The following is a 22,577-nucleotide window of genomic DNA, read 5'->3' on the forward strand; positions in this document are numbered from 1 at the left end:
GCGCTCGTCCTGCCGTGAGCCGCAGGAGGAAGTGGACTGTGCACGTGACTACAGCTGGCGGTAGACAGGTAGAGATTTTCCCTTGCATATTCCCAGTATAATACTGCTATTAGCGTTATAACTACATACTGTGGATTATTCAGTAATTTGCAATCTGTGGCTGTAGGATCATGCTGAGACTTGCAGTTAGCAGCTGGAGAGCCATAGGCAGCAGATAGGGAAAAGGTCCTCTTACGCCAAGCGATTATCGTTTGAAGAAGCGAATGACGTCAGACTTCGCTCATTCACTCGTGCAGCCTGTTCATACCGGCAAATACATCGCTGGCTCGTTTAGAATCGTTCAGTTTTTCGCATTCACTATGAATGAGAAGGACTGAATGAGCGCTGTTTAAACCGAATGATAAGTGAACAAGTCAATGAATGAACAATTATGTTTTGTCATTCGATCGTTGGTTCGCGTTTAGACTGGATGATTATCGGTCACTTTCGCTCTTTTGAACGTTTTTTTTTTTTTAAGATAATTGTTCCATCTAAAAGGGTACTAACCCGAATTTCCCATTTAGCTTCCTTTATAGAGTGCTTGATAAACGTGGCAAACTATTTTCAGGGTACATTTATGCACAGAAGTGCAGGGTGGTTTTTAAAAAAAATAAATGTGTCCTCTCTAAAAACCCCCAACCAGTTACCATATGGGTGTCACACTCATCACCGGGGGCCACATTGTCATTGTGGTTACCTTCAAAGGGCCGTTTATAAGGGCTCAAGGAATCATTTATTTTCCGCTGTGGAAATTCGCGGTAGAATTCCGTATGTGAACACTGGCAGGAAGAAAGCTAGTAGGTTCAATAGAAGCTAATAGCTGCGGAATTCACGTGTGGATTTGCGCCTTGGGAAGCGCGGTAGAAATCTGTCCGTGGGCATTCACCCTTAAGTATGAATAAGACCTGGAAGAATAAAGACATAAGAATTGCAACAAAATGCCAGATAGTCAACTTAATTGTCTTCCCAATCGCAATTTATGGTTGTGAAAGTTGGACACTGAAGAAAACGGACCGGATGGAAGATTGGTGCCTTTGAACTTTGGTGATGGAGTCAACTCCTATGAATTCCTTAGATCAGTGGTCCCCAACCTTTTTGGCACCAGGGACCGGCTTCAAGCAAGACCATTTTTACAAGGCCCGGCATGGTTGGGCGGGACATGGGTGGGGTTATGAAGGGGGTTGGAGTTTAGTGCATACTTATTTAATTATGACATTTAGAATGTCCTGGCAGTACACACACAGGGCAGTATAATATATCCCCAACCCCCCCCCCCCTCCCCCCCCGCCTGGCAGCACACACATAGGGCAGTATATAATCTATTCCCCCGCCCCCCCAGCACACACATAGGGCAGCATATAATTTATCCCTGCCCTCCCCCCAGCACACACATAGGGCAGTGTATAATTTATCCCCCCCCCCCAGTAATAGACAGCCTTCCCCAGTAATAAGCAGCCCCCCCCCCAGTAATTAGCAGCCCCTCCCCCTGTAATAAGTAGCCCCCACCCCCAGTAATAAGCAGCCCCCACCCCTCAGTAATAGGCAGCCCCCCAGTAGTAAGCAGCCCCCCCCAGTAGTAAGCAGCCCCCCCCCCAGTGGTAAGCAGCCCCCCCAATAATAAGCAGACCCCCCAGTAGTAAGCAGCCTGCCCCCAGTAACAGGCACCCCCCCCCCCCCAGTAGTAAGCAGCCCCCCCCAGTAACAGGCAGCCCCCACCCCTCACTAATAACCAGCCCCCCCCCCCCCCGTAGTAAGCAGCCCCCCCAGTAACAGGCAGCCCCCCCCCCAGTAACAGGCAGCCCCCACCTCAGTAATAACCAGCCCCCCTAGTAATAAGCACCCGCCCCAACCCATATACTTACCTCCTCCCTGCTGTCAGCGTCGCTCTCTCTCTGCTTGCCCTGACGCCAGTGTGCAGCCCGGCAAGCTTCCTCTCCTGCGGAACTAATGAGCAGGGGACTCGGGGAGGAGAATCCTGGCAGCACACTGATGTCAGTGTGCGCCGGGATCAGCGTGATTACCAGCGGGGGCCCCGCTTCTATGGTGAGCGGCGTCAGCACGCCGCGGGCCACATAACACGAGGCAGCGGGCCGGATTCGGGCCGCAGGCCTTGTGTTTAGAAGAAAAGTTCCCGGCGGTGCCGCAGACCGGCACTAAGCACCTAACGGCCCGGTCCGCGGACCGGTGGTTGGGGACCCCTGCCTTAGATCGCCAAGATCACAAACAAAACAGTCCTAGACTGCATTAAACCATGGTTTTCATTGGAGGGCAAAATGCTAAAACAGACTGTGATACTTCGGCCACATAATCCATTAGAAACGTCGATAATGCTTGGAGTGGTCAGCAATAGAAGAAGACCTGTCCGCCAAAAACGCGCTGGATTAATACTATCAAAGCCAACACCGACATGCGAATGATCAAACTGAGAGAAACCGTAAACAACAGAACCGGTGGAGAGGGCTGATCTATAAAGTGTCAGAGGGTCGGCCCCAGCTAAACGGGTAAAGAAAGATCGATTCAGGCATGTGATTTATGCGTGTGGGGAAAAAAATGACAGCATGTCCCATTTGGGTGCGCATTACAGACAAAAATTGCTCATTAAAGTCAATGGGATCACATAAGTACGCAGTGAATATGCATTATACATGAAACAGAGATATCTCCTTGTATGAAAAAAGAACCCATACATCTAAATGGCTTCTTTCACATGAGTGATTATATTTTTCACTTGGACTGATGGTCCGAGTTTGAAAAATCACTGTATGTCCTATTTTTGTGTGGCCGGAGTACTGCTTTAGGCCGGCTGCACACGAACAGATTTGCATTGCAGAATCCGCGGCAAATGCTGTTTGTTACATGCTGTGGAAAAGCGATTCTTCCAGCACACTCGCAGAATCAAATTGTGATTTCCACAAGCGGAGGTAAAATCGCAGCATGCTCCATTTCCGTGTAGATTTTTCACCAACGGGTTCCATTTAAGTCAATAGAAGCCGTCCGGCCTGCGGCCCTTTCGCAATTGACATTGCAGAAGGGTCCCGGATTCTGCATCTAGCGACAGCGTTGGAAAGATGAACATAAAAAAAAAATCTGCACTGCGCATGTCTGATGGCGGCTCGCGGCAGCCATGTGCAGTACAGGTGAAGAACAGAAAAGACAAGTATGCACGGACGACGGCTGCTGTCAGGGTCAGATTCTGCTGCGGGTTCCCGCATGTGGAATCCGACCCGTTCGTGTGCAGGCGGCCTTAACCCTACCATTGATTTAAATGGTAAATACAAATATGGAAATGCTGCATCGTCTTTCAAGGACTATGAGGGGTATTTGTCAACAAGGCCGTTTTCTATGCAGCACGCAGAGAATTGCTGTCCGTGAGTGGAGAATCGCAATGATTCTCCACTCGTGGACATGGGGGAAGCGCTCTCCATAGCAACGCTATGGAAAGCTTTCACTGTGTTCCCTGCAGCCGGATTATCGCCACAGAGAATGCAATGAAAATACGCCCGTGGACAGGCAGCCTTATCCATTCTGTAGTTTAAAATGCAACAAATGTTTCATGATGTGGATAAATTTGTTGCATCTTTAAATATATCTATAGGTGTGAAGTCACTTTGTACGCCACCCAACTCCTGGAGCGAGATTATGACAAATTTTGCAACTTTATAATTTAGCAACAGTAATAATGCCGCCTTTTTTGTCTACAGACAGTAATAATTTTGCCTTTTCTCCCCACATAACTAATAATGCCCCCTTATAACTCCATCAGTAATAACGCCTCTTTTCTGCTGTCATACAGTAATAATGCCCCCCCCTCCCCATGACTACATCAGTCATAATGCTGCTTTTTCTGCCCTTATTTTTACCCCCATCAGTAATATTACTCTTCATGCCCCATTAGTAGAAATGCTACTTTTCTGCTGTAAACAAATCAATATACTCACCTTTTTCGCTACCCTTGAAGCCCTGGTATGCTGATCCTTTCTCCCTTCTAGGAAGCACTATAAAGATTATCTATCTATCTATCTATCTATCTATCTATCTTATATATCTATCCTATCTATCTATCTATAAAATTATATTTTATAATTTTATACAATTTAATTTTATACTAATAGATGTATATTTTTTTAATAGCCTTAGGCCCCCTGTCCATGGGCGATGCAATAACCCGCAGCGAAGCTCCGCTGCGGGAGCCGCCGGCGAATCTCCGCTGGTCAGCCCGATCTAATAGATAGGCTGACCGCAAAGAATCGGAGCAATTCACAGCATACTGCGAATTGCCCGCCGCGAACAGAGAATGGCAATGATTCTCCGCTCGTGGACAAGTGCCGGCGCTTTCCATAGCAATGCTATGGGAAGCGTCGGCCGGCGTGAATAAACTGCCGTGGACAGGGGGCCTAAGTTACACCCCAGTCTCTTATGTTGAAGAATATGCATGGGGCTGTTTTCAAAGCATACATTTGCCTGTACAGGCATCAGTGTGACCTTTGGTTCGAGCCATTTGATGATGCAAGTCCCACAGGTTTATGCCATATACAAAACTTTGAAAGAAAGCACATTAGAAGGTCAGTTACTTGTCATTTCAGTGTCTTTTTCCTGATTTATTGTTACAGATGGCGACAATTGACAGAGAGGTAAGCGCCCGCGTTGTGCTTCAGCAATGTTTACACGCCAAGTTACAAGTCAAACCTCAAGATGAAGACTCTGATGCTGAATGGGTGGAGGTAAGTTACAATTTTAGTGGGTTGTAACCCTTTAATAGCATTGACCAATTTGCCAAAAGAGTGGAAAAAGTTCCGTCCTCAACACCCTACTGGCAATCGGACAGACCCTTGGCTCCATATTGCATTTTAAATGCAATTAAAAATTGTTTCTCAAGGAAGATGTCTAACCCTTTATTGGAGAGGTGGCTCAATTTGGGCAATTAGTTTTTGTTAGGAATATCCCCAGGTAGTAAATGAAATGAATTTTCCGGGACTTACTTAAAATTGATGACCTAGTCTTTGGTTAGCTTATCAATCTCAGATTGGCAGGGACCTACCTCCATGCAACTCGGCCAATCAACTCATTGAATCCCATTGAAACCATTGAATTTTATAAAAAAGAGCTTTTAAGACGTGCTTTTTCGGGAATGCATATGTTGCATAAATGTAGTTCCTGACCTTGTGTAACTTGACCTGGTGACGAATATCTTCTCTCCATCCCGTTCTCAGTTAGCTGCTGTTATTGCATTACTCTGCAGTTTTTGGCTCATTTACTGGCTGGTGACGGCTTTATGCAGCTGTATTTATAATCCTCAAATCAACAAAATGGCTTATCTCCTGAACTAAATTAGCATCATATACCTGTTGTGTCACTTCTTCTGTTCTATTTAGATTGTAAAATCGTAGGTTATGTTCAGATGGCAGAATCTGGTGCTGATTTTTCTGACACGGATCCGCACTCAAACTTTGCCTTTTAAATGGGTAAAATCTGCAAGCAGAAATTTCGACTTGGATCGGTTTTAAAAAGTAACATGTCAGATCTCTTTTTTTTCTGCAATGTGGATTTCAAATGTAGGAGCATATTCCAACAGTCAGGACAGTAAAGTAATGCTTTTGTATTTCTTTATGCTGTTTATGTTGGCTTTGTGGCTCTGAATGAGCTTCCAAATTTTATACGCAACACCTATGATATGAAATACCTGAAATGGCGAATTCAGTCATTGTTCCCCTTGCAAGTGCCCAACTAATATACATAACTATATGTTTAACTCTTTTCAGATACAAAGGGGTATGGTCATGTACGTCTGCTTTTTTAAGGGATCAACAAAAGATTCAATTCCAAAAATGGGTAAGTTACTATGTTCATTTGCAGACCTTTTTCTATATAATACAACAGCTAAGAATGAAATAAATGCACATTTATTACTATCATCTGTATTGTATGTATGCCTAATAAAAATTTTTAAAGGGACCCCGACCAATTAGCTAAGTGTGCGCCCTGCTGACAGTGACGCGATTACACAGAAGTCGGAGTAGAAGCAGCGGAAGTCTCTGCTCCGACCTCTGTGTAGTGGGCGGCGCTTGTAACTGCAAACACGACTCACATTGATTTCAATGAGAGCTGCACTTGCAGTTACAAGCGCCAGCTATTTCACAGCAGTCACAGCAACGAACTCCAGCCGATCAACTATTGATGATCTATCCGAGTGTAATCTGTTTTTCCTTGCTTAAAAAAAAAACAACGGAAGGTAGCCAAATTGATGAAATTTAAAAACACCCATTGAAGTAAATAAATTAGTGAAAAAAGAACAGAGCACACATACGCCATGTGAGTGCGTTCCTTTTTATTTCATACAGCCACAAACTTCAATGGACAATTTTTGGTGTCATAACTAAAGGCCCATTTAGACATAACAATTATCATTCAAAATTCGTTCAAACGACCTAAACTGAGCGATAATCATTACGTGTAAATGTGGGCATCATGCACTTTTCGTTTGAACAATGATTTTAAGGTAAACTTAAAATCCATCATTCAGCTACTGAGAGGTAAAACAAACACATTTACCTCTCAGTAGGCCGCACTCTGTTATCCCCACAGGAGTCGGCAGATAACATTGTAGTCAGCCTCCAGCAGAACAATGCAGCAGTGTGCACAGCTGGGCATGTGATTAATCACAAGCTACACTTTGCAAACAGCTTCTGTAGGCCTTTTTACATGTAAATGAAAAATGTTAATTAATGGCCCTTTTACATGTAAATGTAATGTCCATTAAGGCTTTATGCAAATAGATCACAAAGTCTTTCAGTTGCTTGAAAGATTATCCTTGCGTGTAAATGCGCCTTTAGAACAGTAACGCTTGAAATGCATAGGTGCTGTAGTGTGCAGTCACTACCTTTTTGTCATTTTTATGGATTTATAATAAAGTTGAATATTTTAAGGAAGTTCTGGAGTTTTTCTCTATTTTTGAATCACTACACCTACCAATGGTCCATTGGAGCTTCCCTATGCACTCCTCTAAGTAACTTTCAGGTTGAGAAAAACATTTGCAAGATTGGGTGAGCTGACCTTTTTTCTATTTTTTTACATTTTTGGTGCACAATAATAAGACATCCTACGATTTTTTTTTTAACACAAATCATCGGTTTGGGAATAAACAATCATTTTATGATTGAATGACTGCATTCACTTTAACGGTTCCAAGTTAAGTCAGTTGCAAATTCGGATCTTAAACTCGCTCATATGAATAGACCCTTACAGACATCCTTGACAATTTAAAGGAGTTTTCTCACTTGGACAAAATGTAAGTCAGGCATCTGGAACTCCTGCCAGGTTGTATATGTTGATCGGATGCCTTTGACGGATGCCATTTGTCACCCATACATACGTGCTAAAACTACATATCAGAAGTGATGTGAAGAGAGTATAAGAATGTTCTGCTTACACAACTTCACGCTGCACTTTAGTACTGCTGCTCTACTGCAGGACCCGGGGTTACTTCTAGTCAGAGCACTGTATGAAACAGGAATTTTATTTCTTTTTTGTTTGGCAGTATTTTGTTCTAAATCTCAAAATATACTATTAGATTATGGGATTGGAAATAACTATTTTTTGTGTCCTAAACTAAGTTTTTTGCATGTATTATAAATATTAGAATTAGTGGATCACAAGCATTTATGCAAATCTTCTCTTCAAATGGATGAATTTCTACATTACAGCTATTCTAGTAGACTCCTCATAATTGCTAGCAGTATGTTTCTTCTCATGTTCATGCAGTAGTATGCAGTGTGTATACAAGTGTAAATTTACTGTTGTGATACCGGTCCAAATAAAGAGATTTTTTTTCAGCAAAGTCAATTTCTTTCTGTTTTGCAGTGAGCTCCCTACTTAATGTGAAATTGAGTGAATCAAGTTCTGGAAAACTTCTGTCCATCACAGAACTCCCAGGAGATGTCCTTATTGTTCCTCAGGCTACACTTGGAGGAAAGTCGAAGGGCCGATGCATGCAGTACCACTTAAATGCAGGCAAGGAGCTGGGCATGGAGCTGTATGCCCTCCTCATAGCTCAGTGCCAAAAGGAGCTAGAGACTCATCCCCAATGGTCCGAGTCCGGTGCTGTGCTGCGGTATGGGACTTATGGAAACAGACAGGTCTTGAATCTTGACACTAATGGACCTTATACACATTTACTGGAATTCTAACTGTTTGCTAAAACAACATAGAATTTGCATTTCCTTTGTAATAAGTAACTCGGTAAATACATAAATTGAACAAATGTCTAACTTTCCAGTTATGTAACACACATATAGTCTATTTTGGCTAATAATGATCCTATTTTCTGGATGTATGACTTTACAGTAGTTTCTGGGACCTAGAATAGACTACCAATTTTTAATTGGTGGGTTCTGACTCCCTAGATCCCTATCAATTATCAGAATGAAGGTGCCAGTATTAGTGTATCTTGAAGCCACCAGGAAGTCCTGGTGTAGCCAAGATTGACAGGGGGGTGACGCCCCCTGTAGTTGATTGGCTGGCGGCATTGCTTCCCTGCAGGTCCTCGGCGCTCTGTAGAATACTGTAGGCCATGATGTAAGGTCCCTGCTGATGCTCATAGCAGCATTTCCAATTTTAAGGAACAGAAGTGCATTGCTGCTGCGCAATGCACTGGCCCCCAGAAGCGTGCGGATGTTTCAGGTTTCGACCCCACTCTCAGGTCCAAGCAGTGTGCTGCTGTTCAGGATGTTGTCTGCTGCTCACACTCCACTCCTTCTTACTGCTGTGCCCCGCTCCTCCGAACCTCCGCTGGTCACAGTAAACCCCCCCGGACCTCCGCTGGTCACAGTAAGGCAACCCCCTCCGGACCTCCGGAGCTCACACTGCCCTCCCTCCCCTACCGCCAATCTGTTTCAGCGCTCCTGCCGTCACAGCTGAGATGTCGGCGATCAGTGTCAGTGGTCCTCTGGTCCTCCGCTGAAGTGCAGTGGTCCTCCGGTGAACACAATGAGGCTGGCATTAATCTGAGACAGCGTGCATTAATGGGGGAAGACAGTGGTGAAGACAGTCCCGGCGGGGGGAGGACAGCGGGAAAGCCGCTTGCGGCAGCAGGGAAGGCGCTTCCAGGGATAAAAGCCAAGGATTGCAGGGGCCAGGGCCTTGGAACATCTTGCCACCGGGGAATTCCAGGGTCCAGGAATGACACCCCTGCTAGCTCCTTGCAGCGTGCATTGCCTGGCATACAGACGCTACTAGGACCTTCAATACTTGACCCTATCAGGAGCTGGGGGTGTAAGATGGGCGTTCCTCCTGTCAAACCCCTAGCTTCCGGTGGCGTCAAGATACACTAATACCGAAGGTGCCATGGTAGCGTGCCTGGTACTGCCGCTCAATGTTATTGATGCAGATGAGGCTGTGTTGCAGTACCAGGCATAGCCACAGTCTGTACGGCAGTGTGCCTGTGGAGCAATGAAGGGAAACCAGTGCTCATTGGTCTGTAAATGTCCAAAGGGTCAAAACCTTACTGATCAAACATTAACAGTCTATCCCAAGGATAGGTTATCACTGTTTATAGTGGATGTCCACGATTAGAAAGACATAGCTGCTTTCTTCCAGAAACATCTCTATATCAGTCCATTGGTTGTGTCTGCTATTGCAGTTCAGCTTTGTTAAAGTAATTGGGGCTGAGCTACAATACCATACACAACTCGTAGCGCTGGTTTTGGAAGAAAAATAGAATCCCTGTGCTCGGCTATATGTCTATATGAAAGGAACCAAAATTAGGATGGGTAGGAGAGCGCCCAGGCACTGAAACCGATGCTTATCACTATTATTACTGCAGAAATAGAAGACTATAACTTGAACTGTGAAATTGGGGGTATTTGGGTCCCCCATTCTCTGGATTGGCGCAGGTTCCAGTGGGCAGACCTCTACTGATCTATCAATTTTCACTTGTCCATACAATTTACAATCAGATGTCTGGCTAAGTCCATTATGCAGAACAAATTGGCATCATACTGTCAGTATAAATATTTCCACTATCATTGCATTTGTTATATTTTATTTCTAAACTAGATTTTAAAGCTTTGTTGTTAACCTTTACTGTTGGCATTTTTCTTTTTCTTATCTCACCATTTGTCGAACTGTAATAATAAAATTACAAATGATTCCTGTACATTTCCTTCTTATCTCGTACATAGGAATTAAAGAACTCTGGGGAGAGATCTGGCACAGGAATTAAAGTGGAAAATGGTTTACCTAAGAAAAAATAAAATCTGATTCATGTAAAATGTAATTTCCTGTACTCTCAACATTTTCTTGATTGTTATTTTCTAAAGTCACTGGCCTGGCAACACTGAGAGTTCTAGGTTCAGAATCGTTGTTTTAGGAGCACATACCTTCTGTATTTGATGCTTCTATGTGTGATAACAGTCAGGTGAGAGAAGCCCAATCCACAGCAATCAACTGTCATGCCAGCCTCTTTTTGAAAAAAGGCGCCCGTAAAGAATTCATGGAAACCTAAAAAGAAGAATCTCACTAATGAATTTGTACCTATTCATATACAGAGTTGAGTCACAGTATTATGACCACCAGCCAATGTCCAGAGTAACTACCGTGTGCTAGACAGGTAGCAGCTAGACGAGCTGGGAGTGACTCAGTAGGGTGCTGATAGGTTGTTTCAAGAATCTGGAGCCATACTGGAGGGTTCGTGAGGGTGGACATGACAATCGTGGTGGTCCCACAGATGGTCAATTGGGTTTAAGTTTGGGGAGTTAGGGGGGTCACTAAAGTACTTGGAAGTCTTGGTCATTCTATTTCAACCACTGATGGACACTTGTATCCTTGTAACATGGCACATTGTCTTGCTGGAAAATCCCATCTGCCCCAGGGAAGACAAATGACATGTATGGATATACGTGATCTGCAAGGATGGATTCATAACCAAATTCATTCAGAGTGCCTTCCACATGGATGAGCAGCCCATAGAATGCCACAAAAAAATTCCCCAGACAACCATCGCCAGCTAGTGTTCATCCGGCAGTGGTTGCCGGGTGTTGGTTCTCTGATGTTTCTTGCGTTAGCCACCAACGTCCATCCGTTCAATGAAGCAGAAAATGTGACTCATTAGAGAAGGCAATCCTTTGCCAATCAGCGGATGTCCAGTTCCAATACTGCTGTGCAAATTGAAACCTTTTTTTCCGATACGACCTAGCATAGGTGCAGTGACCATCCATCTGCTTTGGAGCCCCGTACACAATCGGGTTCGCTGAACTATTGTTGAAAACACACACATCTGGTAGCCCCTGGTTCATTTTCATGGTGAGCTGCTCCACTGTAGTGTATCAGTGGCCCTCGCACATCTTCGTAGCCAACATTTATCTCTCACATCAATGGCATGTGATGCTCTGCAGTTTCCACATTAGTTATTTCCAATGATGCCATGTCGCAACTTAGATACACAGCAGCACACGAACATCCACAAACTTCAATGTTTGAGAAATCCTGTCACCTTTGGCCCGAAAGTTTATTAGGCATATATACAATACAGATGATAGTAATAAATGGCAATAGGTATGGGTCCTAGAGGTGGAACCCGCATAAACGATCAAGATGGGAATACCCATTTAATTATAGCCCTAATAATACTCAGGTGAGAATTTGCTACAGTTGTATCCAGCCTACCAAACAGGTCTCCAGGTTGATACATTTTATCTACACACGTACATTGTAGCAAATTATCAGGACTGGACAGAGGTTTGCACTACTGATGTACAGGAACTAAAAATTCATCATTGAAAAATCTGGTCTAGATGGGAGGGGGTTCTCAAAGAGTGGTCATTTGAGAGAGTTCAGTCTATTTCATTCACAGATGATTTCATAGATAGGAAACATGTATACTCAAATCCCAGCTGTGAAAAGTATTATTTTTGTACAGGTTTGCAGCATATAATTAAACCTTTTTTTTAATTCACAGACAGAAAGCTGAGTTCTGTTAAATTGGAAAGTTAATTTAGATTATACATTGATTAAAGGTGTATTACCTAAATTACAATGTATAAGCTATACATAGGACAGGTGATAAGTGTCTTCTCAATGGGGGGTCCCCATTCTTGTGGTCGAGGTCCTAACATTTGACCCCCAGCGATCAGACCCTTATTACCTATCCTATTAGACTGGGTTAGTAAATTGCCCCTATTGTATTCAACTGCAAAGAAAATGGAGTTGAGATGCCCTCTGCTGGTTATAGTGGAAATACTCTGCTTGATTTATCCCACTTTTCAGTACGTGCACATCCAGTGCATTACAGGGTTCCTGTAGTTGCGAGGACCGCAAATACAGATCATAGTCATTCAGATGAGTTCAGCATGCTACAGATACAATCAAGGATATGAAAGACATCTTGTTTATAATTTCCATACATAATACAGCCTCACGTAATAGAAGGTGGAAGGTGACATCACTGGTGATTAGGCAGTATAGTATTTGTTCTGCAAGCCAAAGGCGTCTAGCATCCATAAATACTGGTATGTATCAATTCACTAAGGGCCACTGATACCTGTGATATCATTTGGGTGGTTTCAAACAGAGCATTTTTTTTTTTAAAAACTCCATGTTTTTTACTTGCATTTTTCCTGGCATTCTTTGTTGCTTTTTTTTTTGGCAAAGAACACTGCAGACCAATGTTAGCTGGACTCACAATTTTCAAAGAGTATTGCTGTCAGCAGCACTCACCACACACCGAACATGGTATAGCAATCTTCTATGTACGCCCTGATTAGGATCTGATCCAGATCCAAAAATGTCCGAATACAAATAGAAAATGGGCACCACAATACGGTGCAAATAACATCCACCAGACAGGAGTTGAAACGTTGTCTCTTATGTCAGTGAGAAAATAAAGATACATCCTGGTGTATGTTATTTGCACCGTATTGTGCTGCTCATTCTCTATTTGTATTCAGATCTTCGCTGGAAGTCATATTTAAAGGGATTTTCCATGGATAATACTAATGATGACCTATCCTCAGGATAGGTTATCAATAGAGATGAGCGAGCGTACTCGTCCAAGCTTGATTCTCGTTTGAGTATTAGGGTGTTCGAGATGCTCGTTACTCGAGACGAGCACCACGCGATGTTCGAGTTACTTTCACTTTCATCTCTGAGACATTAGCGCGCTTTTCTGGCCAATAGAAAGACAGGGAAGGCATTACAACTTCCTCCTGTGATGTTCCAGCCCTATACCACCCCCCTGCAGTGAGTGGCTGGGGAGATCAGGTGACACCCGAGTATTAAAATCTGCCCCGCCCGTGGCTTGCATTCTGACAGAGATCAGGGACTGACACATGCATTCTGACAGAGATCAGGGACTGTGCTGCTGATGCTGCTGCTGCTATAGGGAGAGCGTTAGGAGTTATTTTAGGCTTGAAGAACCCCAACGGTCCTTCTTAGGGCCACATCTGACCGTGTGCAGTACTGTTGAGGCTGCTGTGAGTGTCAGGGTAAAATTCTAAGTACAGCACCAATCATGCCCACCCCACTTGCCCCGCTGCCGGCCGTAAAGAAAGAAACACCACACGGAGGTCTGGTATCGTTCCTCACACGGGGACATGGCTGCGCTTCTCGCTTTATTACAGATTACATGAGATCTTATACCCTTTGTCTCATCACCAGCAAGGGGTGATGGGCTCATAACCATATATGGGAAGTCCGGATTTCCGGCCTGAAACAGTGAAGGTTCAGATGCATAGTTGAACATCTTGATATCTTGCTACGGCGCCTCTGGAAAAACAGCCAAGTACGCGTCCTTGTGTCTGGTTCTTCCTTTGCTGTGTTTAAAGATACATTTTGTCTTCGCCTGGCAAGGCCTTTGGCATATCTGGTATAAGGCAACGTATTAAGTTTTTTCATAGAGTTAGTACAAATGAGAATAAAGTTAGTATACATAAAAAGAAAGGCACATAACTATACCTATGTAAATGTATATATTCCAGTGTTTTCCTTTCTACCTACAAGGGTATATATATATATATATATATATATATATATATATACATATATCCTTCTCATGAGCAGTGTTGCACAATTTTTTTTTTTTTGTATATCAGGCGTGCAGAGCATTGCGTCCTCAGTCTGCAGTCATTGTACAGAGTATAGGGCCAGTACTGGTGAGGCAGGGACAGTGGGAAAGGTAAAAGAGATATACTGTCTATATAGGCAGTGGGCTTTTTCAAACAAATTTGGGAAAAATACTATCTTTGGGCTGCCTGTGACCATCTTGAGTGTACTGCGTCTCTGCTGGGGGTAGTAGTCCTAATTATTATGCAGTTAAGTGTTACAGCAGGCTTGCGCAAAATTGTTTCCTGGCTCTGCGTTGCCCGTTACATCACCGCCGTCATCCCGTCCAGAGGGAAACAGTCTGCAGTAATTTTACATAGTATAGGGCCAGTACTGGTGAGGCAGGGACAGTGGGAAAGGTGAAAGAGATATACTGTCTATATAGGCAGTGGGCTTTTTCAAACAAATTTGGGAAAAATACTATCTTTGGGCTGCCTGTGACCGTCTTGAGTGTACTGCGTCTCTGCTGGGGGTAGTAGTCCTAATTATTACGCAGCTAAGTGTTACAGCAGGCTTGCTCAAGATTGTTTCCTGGCTCTGCGTTGCCCGTTACATCACCACCGTCATCCCGTCCAGAGGGAAACAGTATACATATATACGCTGCCTACAGTATCTGTCTGCTGTCTCAGCTCAGCCTTTAAAAAAATAGAAGCAAAATACTTAAGGCCTACTAGTGGCCTTTGGACACTTGACTGCTTCTGCGTTGTGAATTCCACTAGCTCAGTCATAAGCACCTACGTCTCACTACAGGCTTGCGCAAAATTCTTTCCTGGCTCTGCTGTGCGTTCCGTAAGCGAAGTCAGCTTCCAACCACAGGCCAATAAGCGGCACATTTAATTACAGCGTTCTGTTTCTGCACTACTGGTAATACACCATGCTGAGGGGTAGGGGTAGGCCTAGAGGACGTGGACGCGGGCGAGGACGCGGAGGTCCAAGTCAGGGTGTGGGCACAGGCCGAGCTCCTGATCCAGGTGTATCGCAGCCGATTGCTGCGGGATTAGGAGAGAGGCACGTTTCTGGCGTCCCCAGATTAATCTCATAATTAATGGGTCCACGCGGTAGACCTTTATTAGAAAATGAGCAGTGTGAGCAGGTCCTGTCGTGGATGGCAGAAAGTGCATCCAGCAATCTATCGACCACCCAGAGTTCTCTGCCGTCCACTGCTGCAACTCTGAATCCTCTGGCTGCTGCTCCTCCTTCCTCCCAGCCTCCTCACTCCATTACAATGACACATTCTGAGGAGCAGGCAGACTCCCAGGAACTGTTCTCGGGCCCCTGCCCAGAATGGGCAGCAATGATTCCTCTGCCACCGGAGCAGTTTGTCGTGACCGATGCCCAACCTTTGGAAAGTTCCCGGGGTCCGGGGGATGAGGCTGGGGACTTCCGGCAATTGTCTTCAGAGCTTTCAGTGGGTGAGGAGGACGACGACGATGAGACACAGTTGTCTATCACTCAGGTAGTAGTAATTGCAGTAAGTCCGAGGGAGGAGCGCACAGAGGATTCGGCGGAAGAGCAGCAGGACGATGAGGTGACTGACCCCACCTGGTTTGCTAAGCCTACTGAGGACAGGTCTTCAGAGGGGGAGGCAAGTGCGGTGGCCAGGGGTAGAGGCAGGGCCAGACCAAATAATCCACCAACTGTTTCCCAAAGCGCCCCCTCGCGCCATGCCACCCTGCAGAGGCCGAGGTGCTCAAAGGTGTGGCAGTTTTTCACTGAGAGTGCAGACGACCGACAAACTGTGGTGTGCAAGGTTTGTCGCGCCAAGATCAGCCGTGGAGCCACCACCACCAGCATGCGCAGACATATGATGGCCAAGCACCCCACAAGCTGGGACGAAGGCCATTCACCGCCTCCGCTTTGCACCACTGCCTCTCCCCCTGTGCCCCAACCTGCCACTGAGATCCAACCCCCCTCTTAGGACACAGCCACTACCGTCTCCGGGCCTGCACCTACACCCTCACCTCCGCTGCCCCATCCAGCAATGTCTTTCAGCGCACCGTCCAGCCGTCGCTAGCGCAAGTGTTTGAGCGCAAGCGAAAGTACGCCGCCACGCACCCGCACGCTCAAGCGTTAAACGTGCACATAGCCAAATTAATCAGCCTGGAGATGCTGCCGTATAGGCTTGTGGAAACGGAGGCTTTCAAAAACATGATGGCGGCTGCAGCCCCGCGCTACTCGGTTCCCAGTCGCCACTACTTTTCCCGATGTGCCGTCCCAGCCCTGCACGACCACGTCTCCCGCAACATCGCCCTCACCAACGCGGTTACTGCCAAGGTCCACTTAACAACAGACACGTGGACAAGCACAGGCGGGCAGGGCCACTATATCTCCCTGACGGCACATTGGGTGAATTTACTGGAGGCTGGGACCGCTCACGTCCTACCCACCCCCAGAATTGCGGGCGCCAGCTCGGTGCTGGTATCTGCGGCGGTGTATGCTTCCTCCACTAAACCACCCTCCTCCTCCTACACAACTTCTGTCTCGCAATCAAGATGTGTCAGCAGCAGCACGTCGCCAGCAGTTGGTGTCGCGCGGCGTGGCAGCACAGCGGTGGCCAAGCGTCAGCAGGCCATGCTGAAACTACTCAGCTTAGGAGAGAAGAGGCACACGGCCCACGAACTGCTGCAGGGTCTGACAGAGCAGACCGACCGCTCGCTTGCGCCGCTGAGCCTTCAACCGGGCATGGTCGTGTGTGACAACGGCCGTAACCTGGTGGCGGCTCTGCAGCTCGGCAGCCTCACGCACGTGCCATGCCTGGCCCACGTCTTTAATTTGGTGGTTCAGCGCTTTCTGAAAAGCCACCCACGCTTGTCAGACCTGCTCGGAAAGGTGCGCCGGCTCAGCGCACATTTCTGCAAGTCCAAGACGGACGCTCCACATGTTGGCCAGGCTCTATGAGCAGCGTAGATCTATAGTGGAATACCAACTCCAACATGGGCGGCGTAGTGGGAGTCAGCCTCCTCAATTCTTTACAGAAGAGTGGGCCTGGTTGGCAGACATCTGCCAGGTCCTTGGAAACTTTGAGGAGTCTACCCAGATGGTGAGCGGCGATGCTGCAATCATTAGCGTCACCATTCCTCTGCTATGCCTCTTGAGAAGTTCCCTGCAAAGCATAAAGGCAGACGCTTTGCGCTCGGAAACGGAGGCGGGGGAAGACAGTATGTCGCTGGATAGTCAGAGCACCCTCATGTCTATATCTCAGCGCGTTGAGGAGGAGGAGGGGGAGGAGCATGAGGAGGAGGGGGAAGAGACAGCTTGGCCCACTGCTGAAGGTACCCATGCTGCTTGCCTGTCATCCTTTCAGCGTGTATGGCCTGAGGAGGAGGAGGAGGATCCTGAAAGTGATCTTCCGAGTGAGGATAGCCATGTGTTGCGTACAGGTACCCTGGCACACATGGCTGACTTCATGTTAGGATGCCTTTCTCGTGACCCTCGCGTTACATGCATTCTGGCCACGACGGATTACTGGGTGTACACACTGCTCGACCCACGGTATAAGGAGAACCTTTCCACTCTCATACCCGAAGAGGAAAGGGGTTCGAGAGTGATGCTATACCACAGGACCCTGGCGGACAAACTGATGGTAAAATTCCCATCCGACAGCGCTAGTGGCAGAAGGCGCAGTTCCGAGGACCAGGTAGCAGGGGAGGCGCGGAGATCAGGCAGCATGTACAGCACAGGCAGGGGAACACTGTCCAAGGCCTTTGACAGCTTTATGGCTCCCCAGCAAGACTGTGTCACCGCTCCCTAGTCAAGACTGAGTTGGCGGGAGCACTGTAAAAGGATGGTGAGGGAGTACATAGCCGATCGCACGACCGTCCTCGGTGACGCCTCTGCCCCCTACAACTACTGGGTGTCGAAGCTGGACACGTGGCCTGAACTCGCGCTGTATGCCCTGGAGGTGCTTGCTTGTCCTGCGGCTAGCGTCTTGTCAGAGAGGGTTTTTAGTGCGGCTGGGGGAATCATCACGGATAAGTGTACCCGCCTGTCAACCGACAGTGCCGAAAGGCTTACAATCATATAGATGAACAAAGCCTGGATTTCCCCAGAGTTCTCTTCTCCACCAGCGGACAGCAGCGATACCTAAACAATACGTAGGCTGCACCCGCGGATGGAAGCATCGTTCTGTATCACCATTAAAAACGGGGACCTTTTAGCTTCATCAATCTGTGTATTATATTCATCCTCCTCCTCCTGCTCCTGAAACCTCACGTAATCACGCCGAACGGGCAATTTTTCTTAGGCCCACAAGGCTCAGTCATATAACTTTTGTAAACAATGTTTATACGTTTCAATTCTCAATTCAATAAAGCGTTGAAACTTGCACCTGAACCAATTTTTATTTTAACTGGGCTGCCTACAGGCCTAGTTACCAATTAAGCCACATTAACCAAAGCGATTAATGGGTTTCACCTGCCCTCTTGGTTGGGCATGGGCAATTTTTCTGAAGTACATTTGTACTGTCGGTGCACCAATTTTTTTCGGCCCTCGCCTACATTGTAATCCTAGTAATTTTTAGCCCACTTGCATTAAAGCTGACGTTACCTCAGCTGTGCTGGGCACTGCAATGGGATATATTTATGTACCGCCGGTGGGTTCCAGGGAGCCACCCATGCTGTCGGTCCATACTGAGTTGTAACTGCATGTGTACACTTCTAAAGAACCCCAGTCTGACTGGGGCATGCAGTGTGAGCCGAAGCCCACCTGCATTAAACCTGACGTTACCTCAGCTGTGATGGGCAATGCAATGGGATATATTTATGTACCGCCGGTGGCTTCCTGGGACCCACCCATGCAGTCGGTCCACACGGAGTTGTAACTCCATGTGTCCACTTCTAAAGAACCCCAGTCTGACTGGGGCATGCAGTGTGGGCCGAAGCCCACCTGCATTAAACCTGATGTTACCTCAGCTGTGATGGGCAATGCAATGGGATATATTTATGTACCGCCGGTGGGTTCCAGGGAGCCACCCATGCTGTGTGTCCACAGGGACTTTACATTAGGGATTTGTACCTGCCAGTGTCTATGTATTAAAAACCCCGGTCAGACTGGGGCATGCAGTGTGGGCTGAAGACCACCTGCATTTAATCGGACGTTACCTCAGCTGTGATGGGCAATGCAATGGGATATATTTATGTACCGCCGGTGGCTTCCTGGGAGCCACCCATGCTGTCGGTCCACATGGAGTTGTAACTCCATGTGTGCACTTCTAAAGAACCCTAGTCTGACTGGGGCATGCAGTGTGGGCCGAAGACTACCTGCATTTAATCGGACGTTACCTCAGCTGTGCTGGGCACTGCAATGGGATACATTTATGTATAGCCGGTGGGTTCCAGGGAGCCACCCATGCTGTGGGTGCACACGGAATTCCCATTGCGGAGTTGTACCTGCCTGTGACTATTTATAAAAAACCCCGGTCTGACTGGGGCATGCAGACACCTTGACAGAATGAATAGTGTGTGGCACATGGGTTCCCCATTGCTATGCCCACATTTGCAGTTCCTGATGGAGGTGGCACAGGATTGGATTTCTCATTGCTTCTGTACAGCATTATGGGCTATCGCCCCGCCCCTTTTAAAGAGGGTCGCTGCCTGGCCGTGCCAACCCTCTGCAGTGCGTGCCTGCGGTTCCTCCTCATGGCAGACGCACTTATAAATAGACATGAGGGTGGTGTGGCTATGAGGCCAGCGTGTGGCATGAGGGCAGCTGAAGGCTGCGCAGGGACACTTTGGTGTGCGCTGTGGACACTGGGTCGTGCGGGGGGGTTGGGCAGCATGTAACCCAGGAGAAGTGGCAGCGGAGTGTCATGCAGGCAGTGATTGTGCTTTGTTGGAGGTAGTGTGGTGCTTAGCTAAGCTATGCCTTGCTAATGAGGGTTTTTCAGAAGTAAAAATTGTTGGGAGGGAGGGGGGGCCCACTCTTGCCACTATTGTGGCTTAATAGTGGGACCTGGGAACTTGAGATGCAGCCCAACATGTAGCCCCTCGCCTGCCCTATCCGTTGCTGTGTCGTTCCCATCACTTTCATGAATTGCCCAGATTTTCACAAATGAAAAACTTAGCGAGCATCGGCGATATACAAAAATGCTCGAGTCGCCCATTGACTTCAATGGGGTTCGTTACTCGAAACGAACCCTCGAGCATCGCGAAAATTTCATCCCGAGTAACGAGCACCCGAGCATTTTGGTGCTCGCTCATCTCTAGTTATCAATAGTTGATCAGCTGGGGTCCTTCACTCGGGACCTCGACGAAGAAGCTGAGTCGGTGCATGCTGTCAGCACCGCAAATACACAGAACTCTCTGCTCCAACCTCTGTGTAGTGGCAAGTGCTTGTAACTGCAGGCACGGCTCTCATTGAAATCAACCTGAGCTGTGCTTGCAGTTACAAGTGCCGCCCACTACACAGAGGTCAGCGCGTAGACTTCCACTGCTTCAGCTCCGACCTCTGTGCATTTGCAGCACTGACAGCATGCGCCCACTCAGCTGATCAAGCAACGGACCCCAGCCGATCAACTATTGATGACCTATCGCGTGCACCTAGCATAAGGTGAGATGCAGCAGCCGGCCCTATTGAAAACAAAGGGCAATGCAATGAGAGGGAACGCACAAAGATAGGTCATGCCGCTATTTTTTCCCCTCATATGCGGGAAAAAATCGCTCATGTGTATGACCCCATTCGAAAAATGTTGCGTAAGAATCTCGGCCTTAGGCTAATTTCACACAGGTGAGTGCCATATTGGGCCATGAAACTCAGCCTGATATCACACTCCCTATCATGCGATTTCACCATGGACGTGAGGCATTCGTGCATCAAAACCGCCTCGTATCACTTAGGGGGAAGTACACTTAGTAGAGAATAAGGTCTGAGGCAGCATACAGTGATGCAATAAAAATAATGCTTTATTCCTCCATATGGATAGCCGCAAAGTTTCAACCTGAACCCTGGTCTTTCTCAAGGTCAAACCCTGCTTGACAAAGACTGGAGTGCAGATTGAAACGTTGCGGCTATCCATATGGAAGAATAAAGCATTATTTTTATTGCATCACTGTATGCTGCCTCAGACCTTATTCTCTACTAAGTGTTCTTCTTGTGGAATCAAGATCCGGATTCCCAATTCCCTGGCTATGCATTATTTTTTATAGTCCTGCCATGGTGGAATGTGAGTGAGTACAGCCTGCCAAAAAGTTTTTGTTACCCAATTTAGGGGAAGTACAATCATCCGCGGCAATGGTAAACCTTGCATCGCACTCATCTGCATCTAGCACGCGGTGTGGTGCTGCCGCTGACCCAATTGAAAACGATGGGCAATGCCATGCGAGGGCACGCCCAAAGACAGGAGATGTCGTGATTTTTTCCCCACATCGCCCCTTCAGCACTTCCGCAATCCGATCACAGGATGGTTTGCCATGTACGTTGCCCTCTGGATGGTCATTATTATCACTGACAGTAATAGACCTTACTGTCAGTGATGAATGGGACAAATGTCAGATAATGCCCTGCACAACCCAAAGGCCCCATTACATGGAACGATTATCGTTCAAAAATCATTCAAAAGAGCGAAAATGAACAATAATAGTTCAGTCAAATGCGGCTAATGATCGTTTATCTTATGCAGGCATAAAAATCCTTGTTGGCTCGTTCACTAATTGTTTGGTTTAAATACTGATCGTTCAGTCGTTCTCACTTATACAGTGAATGCGAACGTCTGACCGATTTCTCGTTTGAACGAGCAAATGATGTATTTCCTGTATAAACAGGCCGCACGAGCGAACTCTGGCATCATTCACTCACTCAAATAATATATCATTTGGCCTAAGTAGTGCAGGGTATTATCTTCGGATTGCATCTTCATGATGCCTTGCGGGACAAACAAATGCAGTAAAACAAATAAATAATTGACAATATTTTTGTGTGTCCATACCTCCCTCAAACATATAAATCCCAAAACACCATTTTTACAATAAAATGCTTTTTATTATATGCAAATTACATGCAAAGGAAAAAACCCCTGAAATTTGTATTGATGCGTTCGTAATGATCGGTACTGTAATATTTTTTTTTCATTTATCCCATATGGCGAACGTTGGTAAAAAAGGGATACAATCTCTGATTTTGATCATCCTATCTCACAAAAAATGAAATAAAATGCAATTAAAAAGTCTGCTGACAGCGCCACAAATGTGCAGGGGTGGAGCAGAATCAGATACTCTGACCCCTTTGTAGTGGCAAGCGCTTGTAATTGCAGGCTAGGGTCTTATTGAAATCATTAGGAAGCTGCAAAATTGACCCTAGGAGGCCAATCAATGAGTTTATCTTCTTGGACCAGGAAAACAAAAAACGCCAACATTGCTGCACTGCACTCTTAAGGGTTCCTTCACACAAGCGATTGTGATATTGCGGAGATTTAATTGCGGCAAAATGATAGCTTTGCTTAGTCGATTTTTGAG

The 22,577-nt window shown here is 46.4% G+C and overlaps 1 protein-coding gene across 1 annotated transcript; it reads left to right on the forward strand.

The window, feature by feature from the left end:
* The first annotated feature begins 22 nt into the window (after window positions 1-22).
* DTD2 (D-aminoacyl-tRNA deacylase 2) lies at window positions 23-10,186 on the forward strand. Its single transcript, XM_066608561.1, has 4 exons — window positions 23-68; window positions 4,650-4,760; window positions 5,799-5,868; window positions 7,897-10,186. The coding sequence occupies exons 2-4, from the start codon at window positions 4,650-4,652 to the stop codon at window positions 8,220-8,222; spliced, it is 507 nt and encodes a 168-aa protein (XP_066464658.1). The 5' UTR covers window positions 23-68; the 3' UTR covers window positions 8,223-10,186.
* Window positions 10,187-22,577: the final 12,391 nt, after the last annotated feature.

This window comes from Eleutherodactylus coqui, chromosome 6 (genome assembly GCF_035609145.1).
Source record: "Eleutherodactylus coqui strain aEleCoq1 chromosome 6, aEleCoq1.hap1, whole genome shotgun sequence".
In the NCBI taxonomy this organism is placed as follows: Eukaryota; Metazoa; Chordata; class Amphibia; order Anura; family Eleutherodactylidae; genus Eleutherodactylus; species Eleutherodactylus coqui.